This window comes from Narcine bancroftii, chromosome 3, assembly GCF_036971445.1.
Source record: "Narcine bancroftii isolate sNarBan1 chromosome 3, sNarBan1.hap1, whole genome shotgun sequence".
NCBI classification, from domain to species: domain Eukaryota; kingdom Metazoa; phylum Chordata; class Chondrichthyes; order Torpediniformes; family Narcinidae; genus Narcine; species Narcine bancroftii.
Window position 1 is genome coordinate 203,343,551 of NC_091471.1, and position 15,318 is coordinate 203,358,868.

The 15,318-nt window shown below is 39.2% G+C and overlaps 1 protein-coding gene across 2 annotated transcripts in view; it reads right to left on the minus strand.

Moving 5' to 3' along the window:
- Positions 1–1,952: 1,952 nt before the first annotated feature.
- Positions 1,953–15,318, minus strand: part of mmaa (metabolism of cobalamin associated A) — a 34,728-nt gene continuing 21,362 nt past the window's right edge. For both annotated transcript variants that reach the window (XM_069926343.1, XM_069926342.1), the window contains 3 exons: positions 14,135–14,220; positions 10,307–10,456; positions 1,953–2,764 (listed from right to left, as the gene is read on the minus strand). In XM_069926343.1, coding sequence (XP_069782444.1) covers positions 2,477–2,764; positions 10,307–10,456; positions 14,135–14,220 — 524 coding nt within the window. In that variant the 3' untranslated portion in view covers positions 1,953–2,476. The remainder of the gene's footprint in view (positions 2,765–10,306; positions 10,457–14,134; positions 14,221–15,318) is intronic.

Here is a 15,318-nt window from a genome sequence, read left to right on the forward strand (position 1 = left end):
GGAATTTTTTCTTCCTCTTTGGAATGTACCTTTTCTGTTTATTCCAGATTATTCCTTCAAATGTCTGGCATTTCACCTTGACTGACTGATCCACAAACCTAGCCATTCTAAAGAGAGGCCCGAGAGCTTCACTGGGGGCCACAGCACATTTAAGTAAAAGTCTGGTTTTCTTTTCACCTCATGTAACATTTTTTTAAAATGTCGTTGGTAGGAAAGAAGCACAGAAGACACATCACAGGGAAATGGGCCCATTGCTCAGTGTCCTAAAAAGGGGGGGGGGGGGGGGAAGGAACGGGTGCATAGCCAAAAAAAAGTTGAGAATCTCTGCTAAATTGCCATGAATTAATCCTATCTTATTTTGCCAAAGGAGGCCTAGAATATCTGGATGGAGGCAGGAATGCACTGAAGACATTTTTGGTTTGGGAAACCACCCAGGCTTTGTTTCAGTTAATGTGAGCATTCAGGTTATAAAATTCCATCTTGCATTAAGAATACTAGAGACACCATGACCAAACGGTTAATTTCACATATCAAGCAACAGTTGGGACCGTGGAACATCAAAAAGCTATGGCCTCTGGTCATCTGAAAGAATACAGGGATTCCACTTAACATATTGTCTGAATGGTGGCCAACTGATTGTTCAGTACTCCTGCAGTACAGTCTGTCAATCTAGATTTTTTAGCCCAATATCCTGCTAAATAATTTGGATCTATAACATCTAACAGAATCAACATTACCAACTTGATTCCATCCAACAAACCACAGGTAAAAAAAGTGAAGAATTGCTCAGATAAGTCCTGCTCAGAAAATTGTGCAATTATTGTCCCATAGACCTGTTACATGTCATTAGCAAAATAATGGGATTATTAGGTAGCTCTTTATTTACCAGTAACTTAGATATTTCTGTAAAATTGAAGGCCTATTGTTTCTGGGAGTAAAAAAAAACTCTAGATGGGAAATATATTGAACACAAGAGCTTGGTACACCTAGCAAGCTGCGGCCTCACAGATCCAGTAACCCAGTTTCAATCCTGACCTTTGGGAGAGTACAAGTTCATACTCCATACAAGTCCTCCAGAATCCTCCCACAAATCCAAAGATGTACAGGTTGGTAGTTAGAGACATCCAGACGGGAAACTAGCCTAACAGTTTATTGAATCCAAGATGATCAGGACTGAACCCCAGTCTTTGGCATCACGAGCTAAGTATTTTCAGTTAGTGTCAAAATTAATAAATAACTTATTTTTAAATAGATTTTAAAACAAGTTTTTGAATGTCCGATATTTCAAATTTCCTGCAGCTTTTTACAGCTGGCAAAGCTGGTTGTGGAGTTTTAACAGCTGTCAAACTTTAAGGGGTTAGGGCTTCACTGTGTCATTCAAAGCTCAACCATCACTCAGAAAGGTAATTGGTCACTGTAAATTGTCCACATAGTAAAGGTGAATCTGTGGGAAGGGGGGGATGGCAGTTGAATGGTTGTTTGGTTGTCAGCATGGACTTAGTGGGTCTAAAGTGCTGCTTCCAAACTTCTCCAACAAAAGATGGCTGTTGAAGGGAAAATATCTCAATTCAGGGCATTGTTAAAAGAGAATTGATGTTCTCTGATAACTGAACAGTGTCAATGATCAACTTTAAACTAAATTCATAATTATTGCTCCAAATTAGTCATCCAAAAGATGACGATCCAAAAGTTTCATGACAGTTACGTCAAGCCTAGTTTATGAAGTGAAAACCCCAAAATGATTGGCATTGTCAACCAACAAAATTAATCCATACAAAGAACAATCAACAGGTGAAACAAAATGAGATCAAATGATAGAATGCCCTCTCCTCCCCAAAGTTTATCCAAATTGTAATTATTCTTCAGGATTTAATACAATTGGGGTGAAAAGCAGATCAACAACCTATCAACAGCAGAAAAACTTGCAGAGCATATCAGAAGGAAGAAAGGCATTTTCTAAAATACTACTTTTATTACCCCTCCATTAATCTTCGTCCGCGAAGCCAAGCCAAAGAAAGAAGACTTTTTAATTACATGCTAATGAGAAAAATATCCAAATTCACATTATGTGCATAAATTATTTTTCATAACATTCAATATGAAGGTTGATAGAGATTACAAGAAAATATGGTAAAGGCACAACTTCATGGCAAACTGTCTTGTACATTTTTTAAATTTCCATACAGTGACCATTTTAAGTATTTCCACCATTTTAACTTTTATTTCAGGTTTCTCGCTTCTGAAGTTTTTTTTCTTTTCTACTCAGCATCAGAAATAAGAACATTTGTGTTTGTTGAAGAAATATTTGTGAAGAATAAAAACAGAAGAAAATCTTCATAAATATGCTGCAACAGAGAAATTTCACTAATCCACCCAGGAATGTTTTTTTTAATAACTTTGGATGATTAAAATTACCATTGGAAATATGATACTCATTTTATAAACTTATGACACAATATTTACAATGTTTAACTATTTATTCCTTTGCAGAAAATGTCCTCAGAAGGATGTCTGCTGCTAAACCAGGAGTTACATCACCATTGACAACCTTGTCCTCTAAACTGGGAATTTGATTCCTGATAGCTGGGTGGTTACAAAAGTACTCCGTAACATTTTCTCGGATCATGTTCCACATCCACACCTTTTGTTGCTTTTTCCTTTTCATTTGCAACTCACCACTTGCAACTAATGTGCTGTGGAATTCTGTCATTTTCTCCCAGAGTTCAGTAAATCCTTCTCCATACTTTGAAGACACACGCATTACCTAAGAAAGAAAGGACACTGGGTATGGTTTACAAAATAAAAATTCATCTTAAAAATGAATTGTTCTTGCAGAAACATACGAGTATGAAAAAGAGCAGGTTTCTGGCAAGTTTTCTCAATTTGTGAATGTTTAATTTGACAAAAACACCTCAAATAAACCAACACACATTTCATACTCTCTTCTCCCTGACCTGATGGGCAACATAAATATGAACTTGAAAATACAAATCTCCATGTTCAGAGGCAGATTATTTCCTGCTGTCATCACTCTTTTAATGGACATCTAATTGATAAAAGATAATGCCTCTGTTTAATGGCACTTTATATACTACACTTTGACCAAGTAACATCATCTCCTACACTTTTTTGACTTACAGCAAATACTATACCCTGCAATTTAGTTTTATTATTGCACTATTGGCTGAACTTAATATGGACCAACTTGACTGGATAACACACAAAACAGAGCTCTTCATTGTATCTTGACACATGATGATAAACTTGTAAACTCCTAATGCTATACAAATTGTAAATCTACATCCACATTATCGTGTAATTGATGAAGATCCAATGATATCAAAGTTGGAAGATAAGAATTTAATATTTATACCATATAATCAAATAAAACTAATCTTAGTTTAAGGCATTAAAAAGAGAATGCTAGAAACAAGGTAATGTTACTGGGAGAGGATGAAGACGGGAACCACAAATCAGCCTACCTTGGTCTCAATCCCTCATACAATAGCTGTTTTAATTATTTACACCATCCTCTACTTGTACTTCAGGTTTCTAGTGAGGCTTTCTGCTCCTAGACTATGGCATTGGTCAGTACAAAAAAAATGCACCTTTTCCAGAACTATTTTGCAACTTCTGTTTATTTAAGTCCTTCCTTCCATTCCAAACCACATACTGCAAAAAAAAGGTTGCTTTAATTGGGAAATCAAAGTAGTGGATTACTTGCACAGTTATGACATTGTGGGTCAGTGAAACAACGAACAACATCCATTCTCTTAAACACCAAATCTGGGGATAAAGACAATTATGAACAACTTGAAATGTCTTAACTATTAATTCCATGGTATGAGAAGTTCCATGTGGTTGATGCAATTTTTTGAGGATTTTACACTTGTTGAGGTAGTATTTCCTTTCAGTGGATGCTCTACAGTCAGGTCTACTTTAGCAGTATTCTTCTCTATGCTCCCAATCCAGCCACTTTCCCCATTCTGCCTCCAACAATGTTTTTATTTTTTTATAGTGACTGACTACCTACTGAAGAACTGTCCTTTCATTATGAAGAGCCTGAATTATCTCATGTCAACTTAAGTGGTTTTACGGAAAGCAAGACACTTCTAGACAGTTAAAAACACACACACACACACACACACAAATTCAATCCCTGCTTCAATTAGTTCTGTCAAGCATGAAGATTTGTTAATTCAAAGTAAGTACACACTCTGCTCTCGCTGCTACCATTAGGAAAGACATTTCTTTCTTTTCTTCTTTGGCTTGGCTTCGCGGACGAAGATTTATGGAGGGGGTAAAAAGTCCACGTCAGCTGCAGGCTTGTTTGTGGCTGACAAGTCCGATGCGGGACAGGCAGACACGGTTGCAGCGGTTGCAGGGGAAAATTGGTTGGTTGGGGTTGGGTGTTGGGTTTTTCCTCCTTTGCCTTTTGTCAGTGAGGTGGGCTCTGCGGTCTTCTTCAAAGGAGGTTGCTGCCCGCCAAACTGTGAGGCGCCAAGATGCACGGTTTGAGGCGTTATCAGCCCACTGGTGGTGGTCAATGTGGCAGGCACCAAGAGATTTCTTTAGGCAGTCCTTGTACCTTTTCTTTGGTGCACCTCTGTCACGGTGGCAAGTGGAGAGCTCGCCATATAACACGATCTTGGGAAGGCGATGGTCCTCCATTCTGGAGACGTGACCCATCCAGCGCAGCTGGATCTTCAGCAGCGTGGACTCGATGCTGTCGACCTCTGCCATCTCGAGTACTTCGACGTTAGGGATGAAAGCGCTCAAATAGATGTTGAGGATGGAGCGGAGACAACGCTGGTGGAAGCGTTCTAGGAGCCGTAGGTGGTGCCGGTAGAGGACCCATGATTCGGAGCCGAACAGGAGTGTGGGTATGACAACGGCTCTGTATACGCTTATCTTTGTGAGGTTTTTCAGTTGGTTGTTTTTCCAGACTCTTTTGTGTAGTCTTCCAAAGGCGCTATTTGCCTTGGCGAGTCTGTTGTCTATCTCATTGTCGATCCTTGCATCTGATGAAATGGTGCAGCCGAGATAGGTAAACTGGTTGACCGTTTTGAGTTTTGTGTGCCCGATGGAGATGTGGGGGGGCTGGTAGTCATGGTGGGGAGCTGGCTGATGGAGGACCTCAGTTTTCTTCAGGCTGACTTCCAGGCCAAACATTTTGGCAGTTTCCGCAAAGCAGGACGTCAAGCGCTGAAGAGCTGGCTCTGAATGGGCAACTAAAGCGGCATCGTCTGCAAAGAGTAGTTCACGGACAAGTTTCTCTTGTGTCTTGGTGTGAGCTTGCAGGCGCCTCAGATTGAAGAGACTGCCATCCGTGCGGTACCGGATGTAAACAGCGTCTTCATTGTTGGGGTCTTTCATGGCTTGGTTCAGCATCATGCTGAAGAAGATTGAAAAGAGGGTTGGTGCGAGAACACAGCCTTGCTTCATGCCATTGTTAATGGAGAAGGGTTCAGAGAGCTCCAAGAAAAGTGCAGAGAACAAAACAAAGGACTCTACATCACCTTTGTTGACCTCACCAAAGCCTTCGACACCGTGAGCAGGAAAGGGCTTTGGCAAATACTAGAGCGCATTGGATGTCCCCCAAAGTTCCTCAACATGATTATCCAACTGCACGAAAACCAACAAGGTCGGGTCAGATACAGCAATGAGCTCTCTGAACCCTTCTCCAATAACAATGGCGTGAAGCAAGGCTGTGTTCTCGCACCAACCCTCTAGGAAAGACATTTAGGTGCCACAATAATCACACCATCAACTTCAGGAAGAGCTGCTACCTCTCCATCAGACTCCTCAACAACAAATTCATCAGGGACTCATTTAAGGATTCATTTTGAGGCTTTGGCTTGAGAGGCTTCGGCGAGCAGAGGCTGAGGAGGAGCTTGCTTCCAGTGAGGTATGGACAGGTGAGGTAATTTAATACTTTAATTACATTAGGAGTAGGTAGTGGAGTCAGCTAGGGCAGTGGATTGCTCCGATTGTGGGACAGCACAATTGTCCCTGATGACTACACCTGCAAAAGGTGCATCCAACTGCAACTGACAAACTGAGTTAGGGAACTGGAGCTGGATGAACTCCAGATTATTCAAGAGGCAAAGAGGGTGATAGAGAGGAATTTCAAGGAGATAGCCACCCCCAAAAGTCAGGATACAGGTAGCTGTGTGACTGTCAGGAGAAAGAAGAACAGATAGAGAGAGTAGAGCACCTCTGTGGCTGTTCCCATCAACAATAAGTATACCGATTTGGATTCTGTTGGTGGGGATGACCTACCAGGGACAAGTTGTAGTGGTCACGTCTCTGGCACTGAGACTGGACCCTCAGCTCAGAAAGGAAAAAGGGAAAAAGAGGAGACCAGAAGTTAGGAGGACAGATAAGAGGTTCTGTGGGAGAGATCAGGAAACCCAGATGGTCTGTTGCCTCCCTAGTGCCAGGGTCCGCAATATTTCAGATCAAGTTCTTGGTTTTCTCAGGAGAGAGGGTGAGTAGCCAGATGCTGTGCTCCAAGTAGGGACCAATGACGTGGTAGGAAGAATGAGAAAGTCCTGCAAAGAGAGTTTAGGGTGTTCGGTGTAAAGCTGAAGGGCAGGACTTCCAGGGTTGTGATCTCAGGAGTGTTACCCATGCCACATACTAGTGAGGCTGGAAATAGGAAGTTAATGCAGCTAAATACATGGCTATAGAGATGGTGCTGGAGGGAGAACTTCATGTTTCTGGACAATTGGGCTCCGTCCAGGGAAGTTGAGACTTGTTCTGACAGGATGGTTTACACCTGAATTGGAGGGGAACTAACATCCTTGCAGTTCTTGGGGAAAGTGGGGGGGGGGGGAGGGGGGGTGGTTTAAACTAGATTGGCAGGGGAATGGGAACCAGAATGTTAGAGTAGATAGTGAGATGGAGAAGGATAAAGGTCATGCAAGGACTACATGTATAAACAGAAATCAAAGGTTTGTACCTGATAGAAATGTTCTCGGAAAGGCAGATAAGCTTAGGGTGTGAATTGGCAGGTGGGATTACAACATTATTGCTATTAGTGAAACTTGGTTGGAGTAGGGGTAGGACTGGCAGCTCAGTGTTCTGGGGTTCCATTGTTTCCGACGTGATAAATTAGTGGCATTGCTAATCAGGGAAAATATCACAGCTGTGCTTAGACAGAACATCCCAGCAGGCTCATCTACAGAGGCAATATGGGTGGAGCTGAGGAATGGGAATTGTGTGGTATTATAGGTTTGTATTATAGACTATAAAAGTGAGAGAAATGGAGGAGCAAATCTGTAGGGAGATAGTAGACTAATGTAAGAAACAAAGTCATGATAGTAGGAGATTTCAACTTAACAAATATTGACTGGGACCTCCATATTGTAAAATGGATGGATGGCTTGGAGTTTGTCAGATGGGTTCAGGAAAGTTTTCTAAATCAATATATAGAGGTGGCAACAAGAGAGGATGCAATACTTGATCTTCCATTAGGGAACCAGACAGGTCAGGTGACAGAAATACTGTATGTGTAGGCAAACATTTTGGGTCCAGTGTCATTAGTTTCAAGTTAATTATGGATAAGGATAAGTCTGGTCCTCGAGTTGAGATTCTAAATTGGAGAAAGGCCAATTTTGTGTAAATGAGAAAAATTCCAGGAAGAGTGGATTGCGATAAGTTGTTTTCTGGCAAGGATGTGTTCAGTAAGTGGATGGCGTTCAAAGCCGAATTTTTGAGAGTGAGGAGCTTGCATGTCCTGTCAGGATGAAAGGCAAAGGCAAGGGATCCTTGGTTTTCAAGGGAATATTAGCCATCTGGTTAAGAGACAGGTGTATAGCAGGTATAGGCAACAAGGAGCAAATGAGGTACTAGAAGAGTAGAGAAAATGTAAGAAAATACTTAAGAAGGAAATCAGGAAGGCAAAAAGAAGACATGAGGTTGTTTTGGCAGATAATATGAAGGTAAACCCAAAGGGTTCTTACAAATATGTTAAGAGTAAAAGGATTGTAAGGGACAAAATTGGTCCCCTATGAGATTAGAGTGGTCATCTATGTGTGGAGGCTAACAAGATGGGGGTGACCTTAAAATTTTTTTTTCATCAGTATTTATTTACTCAGGAAACTGGCAGAGTGTGTAAGGAAGGAAGGGAAATAAGCAGTAGTGGTATGGAACTTATAGAGATTAAAGAGTAGGAGATTCTTGCTGCCTTACAGCAAATAAAGGTAGATAAATCCCCCAGTCCTGACATGATATTCCCCCGAACCTTGAGGGATGCTAGTGTAGAAATTGCAGGGGGCCTGACAGAAATATTTAAAATGTCCTTAGCTACGGATGAGGTGCTGGAGAATTAGAGGATAGCTCCTGTTGTTATGTTGTTTTAAAAAGGCTCCAAAAGTGAACCAGGAAATTACAGGCCACTGAGCCTGACGTCAATAGTGGGTAAATTATTGGAGGGTGTTCGGAGAGATGCGATGTACAAGTATTCGGGTAGCCTAAGGCTGATTAAGGATAGTCAGCATGGCTTTGTGCATGGTTGGTCATGCTCATTGAATCTTATAGAGTTTTTCGAGGAAGTTATCAAGAAAATAAAATGGATGTGGTCTCTGTGGACTTTAGTAAAGCCTTTGATAAAGTCCCACATGGGAGGTTAGTTCAGAAGTTTCAGACACTAGATATCATGGAGAGGTTGCAAACTGGATTCAAAATTAACTAAATGGGAAAAGTCAGAGAGTGGTAGTGGATGATTGATTCTCACACTGGAAGCCTGTGATTAGAGGTGTGCCTCAGGTATCGGTACTGGGATCATTGTTATTTGTTGTCTATACCAATGATCTGGATGATAATGTGGGAAATTGGATCAGCAAGTTTGCTGATGACACTAAGATTGGAGGTGTTGTGGACAGTGAGGAAGGCTTTCAGAGGGATCTGGACCAGATGAAAAATTGGACAAAAAAATGCCAGATGGAATTTAATGCAGATAAGTATGAGGTGTTGCATCTCAGAAGGGCAAACCATATAAATGGTATGGAGAAACAAAAGAATCTGGGAATACAGATACATAATTCCCTGAAAGTGGCATCACAGGTAAACAGAGCTGGAAAGAAAGCTTTTCATCAAAGTATTGAGTACAGGAGTTGGGATGTTATGGTGAGATTGTATAAGACATTGCTGAGGCCAAATTTGGAGTATCATGTGCAGTTCTGGTCACCAAACTACAGGAAGATCGAAATAGTACAGATTTACTAGGATGCTGCCAAGTTTTTATGTTCAGTTACAGGGAAAGATCAAACAGGTTAGGATAGAAGATTTACTAGGATGCTGCCAAGTTTTTATGTTCAGTTACAGGGAAAGATCAAACAGGTTAGGATTTTATTCCTTGAAGCGTGGAAGAATGAGGGGAGATTTGATAGAAGGGTAAAGACAGAGTAAATGCATGTAGGCTTTTTCCACTTACATTAGGAGAAATACAAAGCAGAGGATATGACTTTAGGGTGAAAGGGGAAAGATTTAGGGGGAACATTATCACTTAGATAGTGGAGTGTGGAATGAGCTGCCATCCAATGTGGTAAATGCAGGCTCACTCTTGGGTTTCAAGAATAAATTGGATAAATACATGGATGGGAGAGGTCTGGAGGTTTATGGAATGGGTGCAGTCAGTGGGACTAGCAGAATGATGTTTCGGCACAGATTACAAGGACCAAATGGCCTCTTTTCTGTGCTGTAGTTTTCCATGGTTCTATGTTACTTAGGCACTTTAAAAAAAATTCTCTGTATGACACAGTCAATTGTTTACATTATTTTCTGTTTACAGTTCTTTATTTGTTTACATGCATACATTGTGTACAATTTTTTTTTGTTGCACTGCTAGTAAGTGGTAATTCTGCCTCACCCGCAAGAAAAAGAATCTCTGGGTTATATGTGATGTTTGTATGTACTCTGACAATAAATCTGAACCCAAAGGCAAGAATAAGAACTATTTATTTGGAACATATTCAAATTTTTAACACTATTAATTTCCAAATAACTATGTTTTAATTTGGAAATCACAAATCACCAATAATCTAAAACTAAACAATCAAGTTAAAAAAAAAAGGAAAATAAAATATCAAAAATTAAATGGCTTTTCAGAAACTTAGGTTCTTAAAGGAAAACATGACAGAAGTCAAAGAGAGGTTAAAATGTTCTTTAAGTAAGGAAAGTATTTATGTTTCTTTGATGACACACAATTCTATTCTTTTACCAGTAAGAATACCAATAAAAGGTTAAGATCAAGTTAAGAAATTCATTTGTAAGCCATGCATTGTCCATACTTTATATATACCTTTGGCTTCCAGCTCTTAGATGGATTATGAAGCAACCTTAAAGCACTTGTATATTCAGTTTGTATTTTTCGTGCAGGAATAAGGAGATCTCCATCAGCTTTTGTTACAACAACCAAATCTGCCATCTCTATTATACCTCGTTTAATTCCCTGAGGAAGAAGAAAGAAAAATTGAACTGCATTTAAATCTATTTATTGAACTTCTCTGCAATTTTCCTTCATTAATTTTCTCCCTTCTTAGCTTAGTAAGAGACTGTGAATGGTGCTGGAGATTGTTCTAACTGTGACAGATGTTCATGATTATTATTCATTTGTAACCCTAAACATTAAAAATTAGTAGGATCTTCATCCAGAAGAGGGATTGTAGCTAAAGCTGCTTGGAACAATTGTAGGATTCGTATTTTGCAGAATATGTTCTCCTGATACATACAAACATGCATTTCTTGATGACATCATGATGGGAATTACTTTATTACAAAGAAAAAAACTGCACAGTCCACAATGTTATGCTGACTTATATAAACCTGCTCACAAAACAAAACTTTCCCTACCTCAAAACCTTATGTTTTTTTCATCCATGTGCCTGCCTAAGAGTTTTTTAAATGCCCCTACTGAACCAGCCTCCACCACCAACCTCGCAATACATTCCAAGTACAGACTACTCTCTGTGAAAAAAATGTACCCCTAATGTCTCCCTTAAACCTTCCTTCCTCACTTTGTACAGATGTCCTCTGGTGTTTGCTACTCTCGCTCTGGGAAAATGATGCTAACTGTCAATGCTATCAATGCCTCTTATAATCTTGTAGACTTCTATTAAGTCACCTCTTATTTTTCTTTGCTCCAAAGATCTGCCAACCTTGCCTCATCAGACACATTCTCCAATCCAGGCAATCCTGGGAAATCTCCTCTGCTCCCTGACCATAGCTTCCACATCCTTCCTGAAGTGACCAGAACTGAACATAATATCCCAAGTCTCGTTAACCAGAGTTTTATGGAGCTGCAACATTACCTCATGACTCTTGAACTCAATCCCCCGAACAATGAAAGCCAGCATATCATAAGACCTTTCAAATAACCTGTCAACCTGCGACACAACCTTGAGAGATCTATGGATTATATTCTGGAGCAATAATGTGAATTATGCTGTTCCTTATCATCTATAGTCTTGGAGGTCAATAAAAGACATTATGCAAACTTCAGACATTGAAGTAAAATTTCATATTTCCTTTTTTAATTTTCTGCTGCACCCTAATTTCCCTTTTATGGGTAGGCAATTATCTTAGCTATTAACTATTCCATAGCAGGGATCAATAATGGTGTGTATTGCAAGGTACAGTAGCACAGCTGGTAGAGCTGCTGCCTCAAAGCTCCTGTGACTCGGGTTGATCCAGACCTTGAGCACTGTCTGTGTAGAGCTTGCATATTTTACTTATGACTACATGTGTTTCCCTTTGTGCTCCAGTTTCCTCTCTCATCTTCAAAAGTTGTGGATCTGCAGGTTAATTGTCTCTAGTGTCTCTGTGAGTGATAGAAACTGGGAGTTGTTTATGGGGATACAGGGTGTATTAAAATGCAATAAGTCTCAGACTCATTTAAATAGGTGCTTGATGATCAGCGTGGACTCTGTTCAAACATTTGCTTCTCTCCATATGTCTCTGGGATTTTAATTGCATGGAGGAATCCATTCAGCCCAAATACAATAGGTAAGAAGCAAAGAACTAAGAATTGGAAAAAAAATCCTTTTCTTCTCTCTTGACAACAATATAAATGGCTCTTATTAAAAAGGTGCCCGTTTAACAATTGGGAGAATGCAGGATCATGTTCCATTGTGGCACTCTTGTAAAATAGTCTTTCATGTCTATTAACTAGACTTACAGATAAACACAAAGAAATTATAGGGGTACCAGCAAAATTCCAGTAATTATTGAGTTTAAGTGTTTACAAAAGAAAATGGAATAATTCAATAAAAATCAGCATAAGATGACAAAATAATATGCTCTGTACATCTAACTTTTCTTAACTTCAAAGCTGTATTTTTATGTTTTATGACTCTATTTTCAGTATTGCTGTATGCATATCCATATCTACTTTCATAGGTATATACATTTAAACTCAGACAAACCAATAAGTAACTTCACTAAATTTTAAAAAGTTAGGGAAAAAAAAAACCAAGGAATATCTGTAAAGGCATAATCCTCAGCAGGTCAAGAAAATACATACCCAGAATGCACATCTAGATAAATAGTTTACTAAAAAAAACGAACAGGGGAAAAGATGGCTCAGTAAAAAGTCATTAAATCATACAGAACTGAAACAAAAAATTCAGCTAACTCCATGTGGATCCATTCATATCAAACATATTTCTCAGAACTTAGTCCAGTGCTTTCTGTGGCTTGGTGATTCAAGTGCTTGCCCAAATACTTCTCAACTACTGAGAGAGTACTTGTCTCGACCACTCCCTCAGACAGTGTGTTCTAGATTCCAACCATCTTCTGTCTGAAAAACCCTATCCAAATCCTCTCTACTAAATCTAAATCTATGCCCTCCAGTGTTAGGTATTGAGCAGTGGTTTTCAAACTTTTTCTTTCCACTCACATACCACCTTAAGTAATCCCTATGCCATAGGTGGTAGTAAGGGATTACTTAAGGTTTTAATTGTACCTAATTGACTCGTTATGTGCCCAGTTTCATAACTCCAAGGGAAACAGGCCAATGGCAATTTTTCTCAAGTAAAATATTTCAGTAACAATTAGGTCTAGAGCAGTGCTTCTCAAGTTTTTTCCCCCACTCACACACCACCTGAAGTAATCCCTTACTAATCACAGAACACCTATGGCATAGGGATTACTTCAAATGGTATGTGAGTGGAAGGAAAAAGTTTGAAAATCACTGTGCGGGAGGGAAAAGTCTGTACTCTATACCCAATGAATGCCTCTCATAATTTTGTACATCGCCCTTCAGACTTCTCCATTCCAGGGAAATAAACCCAATCTATCCAATCTCTTCTTGTAACACAATCCCAAGCAACATCCTGGTAAATCTCCTTTGCAATCACATACAACATGCAACAACCAAACTTTGCATGATACCCCAGCTGGGAGCTAAACAATATTTTTTGAACTTCTTCGATAAAATTGGTTCTTTTATACTCTGTACTCTGGCTAATGAATGCAAGCACTCTTCAACTATTCTACCTGTGTACAATCCCCAGGGATCTTTGGACTTGTACAAGAAGGTCCCTCTGTTACTTAATACTCTCTATTGCACAACTATTCATTCTGTAAGTTTAATTTCATTTGTCCTCCCAAAGTATGTCACCTCACATGTATAAGAATTAAAAGCCATCTACCATTGTGCTGGGCATTTTAACAACTGATCAGTATCATCCTGTAGCCTAATACTATTTCCCCCACAATCAATGCCACCAATTTTTGAGTCATCTGCAAACTTGCTTATCATACCTCCTAATGTACATAACAAACAAAAAGGTCCACCACCGATTGCAGTGGCACAACACTAATCAAAGGCTTCCAAACACAAAAAAACCCCTCCACCATCACCCTATGCCTCCTATTGCCAAGTCATGTATTCAAACCCAGTCTCTGCACCTTTCCTCAGAATTACCTTACTCACCTCAACAGCTTTTTTAAAAATCTTAATTATAATTGTCAATAATATTTTTGCAAAGCAATAGCTTGCTTATTTTCCTCTGTGAAAAAAAATGCATGGTCTAATTTTGTTGAAGGAAATTATATTAGTTCTGTTTATTCTTAATTTCATGTCAAAGGCATTGCATTGAAACAAAATTATTAGCATTATCCATCTCACCTGGAGTTCATCTCCCCCTGCTGGTGAAATAAACAATATAAACATATCCACCATGTCTGCTACTGCAAACTCGGATTGGCCCACACCTGTTTGGAACACAGTACACAATGGGTTTTACTTAAACTACATCAGCCACTGGAAACAGAGAAGTTTATTAATCAAAAGAATTGTTCCAAAGTATGATCAACAAGGAATTAAGTAGTTTTGATGACGAGCAACAGACATGAGGATAAAAGTTCTCAAATTGAATTGATTGAAAATATAGCAAAGTTAGGAAATCCCTATTTCTACTAACTCCTAAAAATGAAACCTCACACCACTTTAACAGGATTTTTTTTATTTCAGATTGTTTAAATAATTTCTGTAATGGTTTCTTTAAAATAGACTTTACTCAATTTCTGGATGTGAAGGGCATCAAGGAAAATTAAGGAGAATGCAGAAAAGAATGAAAGGTGCAGGATTAGCCACGAACATAATGTTCCTGTTCCTCTTTTAGCTTGCAGCAACATTTGTATCAGATTTATTTTAAAAAATTCATTAAAAAGTCGCAGTCATGGAATTCAAGCTCAGAATTTGGAACCAATTTTGTCTCAAATTTGTGAAATTAGATTTTTCCATATTGCTAGTAAAGTTAAATGACTAGAAATTACTATACTTATCAATCATGGGAACCTGTAATAACTCAAAATCCTATTTTATTTGACCGTTCGGATTATATTGCTGGAAAAGGCCTACCTCTGTTATTCATCTTGCTCTGGTAATGTTTTTCCACTCCTTTTCCATTTACAACTCCAATTACATATTGTTGCACCCGTAATCACCCATCTTTTCATTTGATGTTACTCCCTTGCTTGCTCATTTCTGTTGCGACTCAAACTGCCATTCTCTTGCAATAAACACCTGGAGAAGCTCACTGGGTCTGGCACCATCCAGGGAGAGAAATGGACGGTTGACATTTTGGGTCAATACCCTGCTACAGGACTAACAAAGGAGATGGAGCATATTCCATCATTCAAATAAATTCAATAAATTCTTTTCGCACTCTCCATCCATAAAAATAACTGCTTCTAGTTGGAAGATAAATGTAAAACAGCATCTATCTATTTATTTATTTTAAAGATGTTGATAAATTTACATTTAAACTTAGATCCACCAGATCTGATCATCCTAGTACACCAAATGTA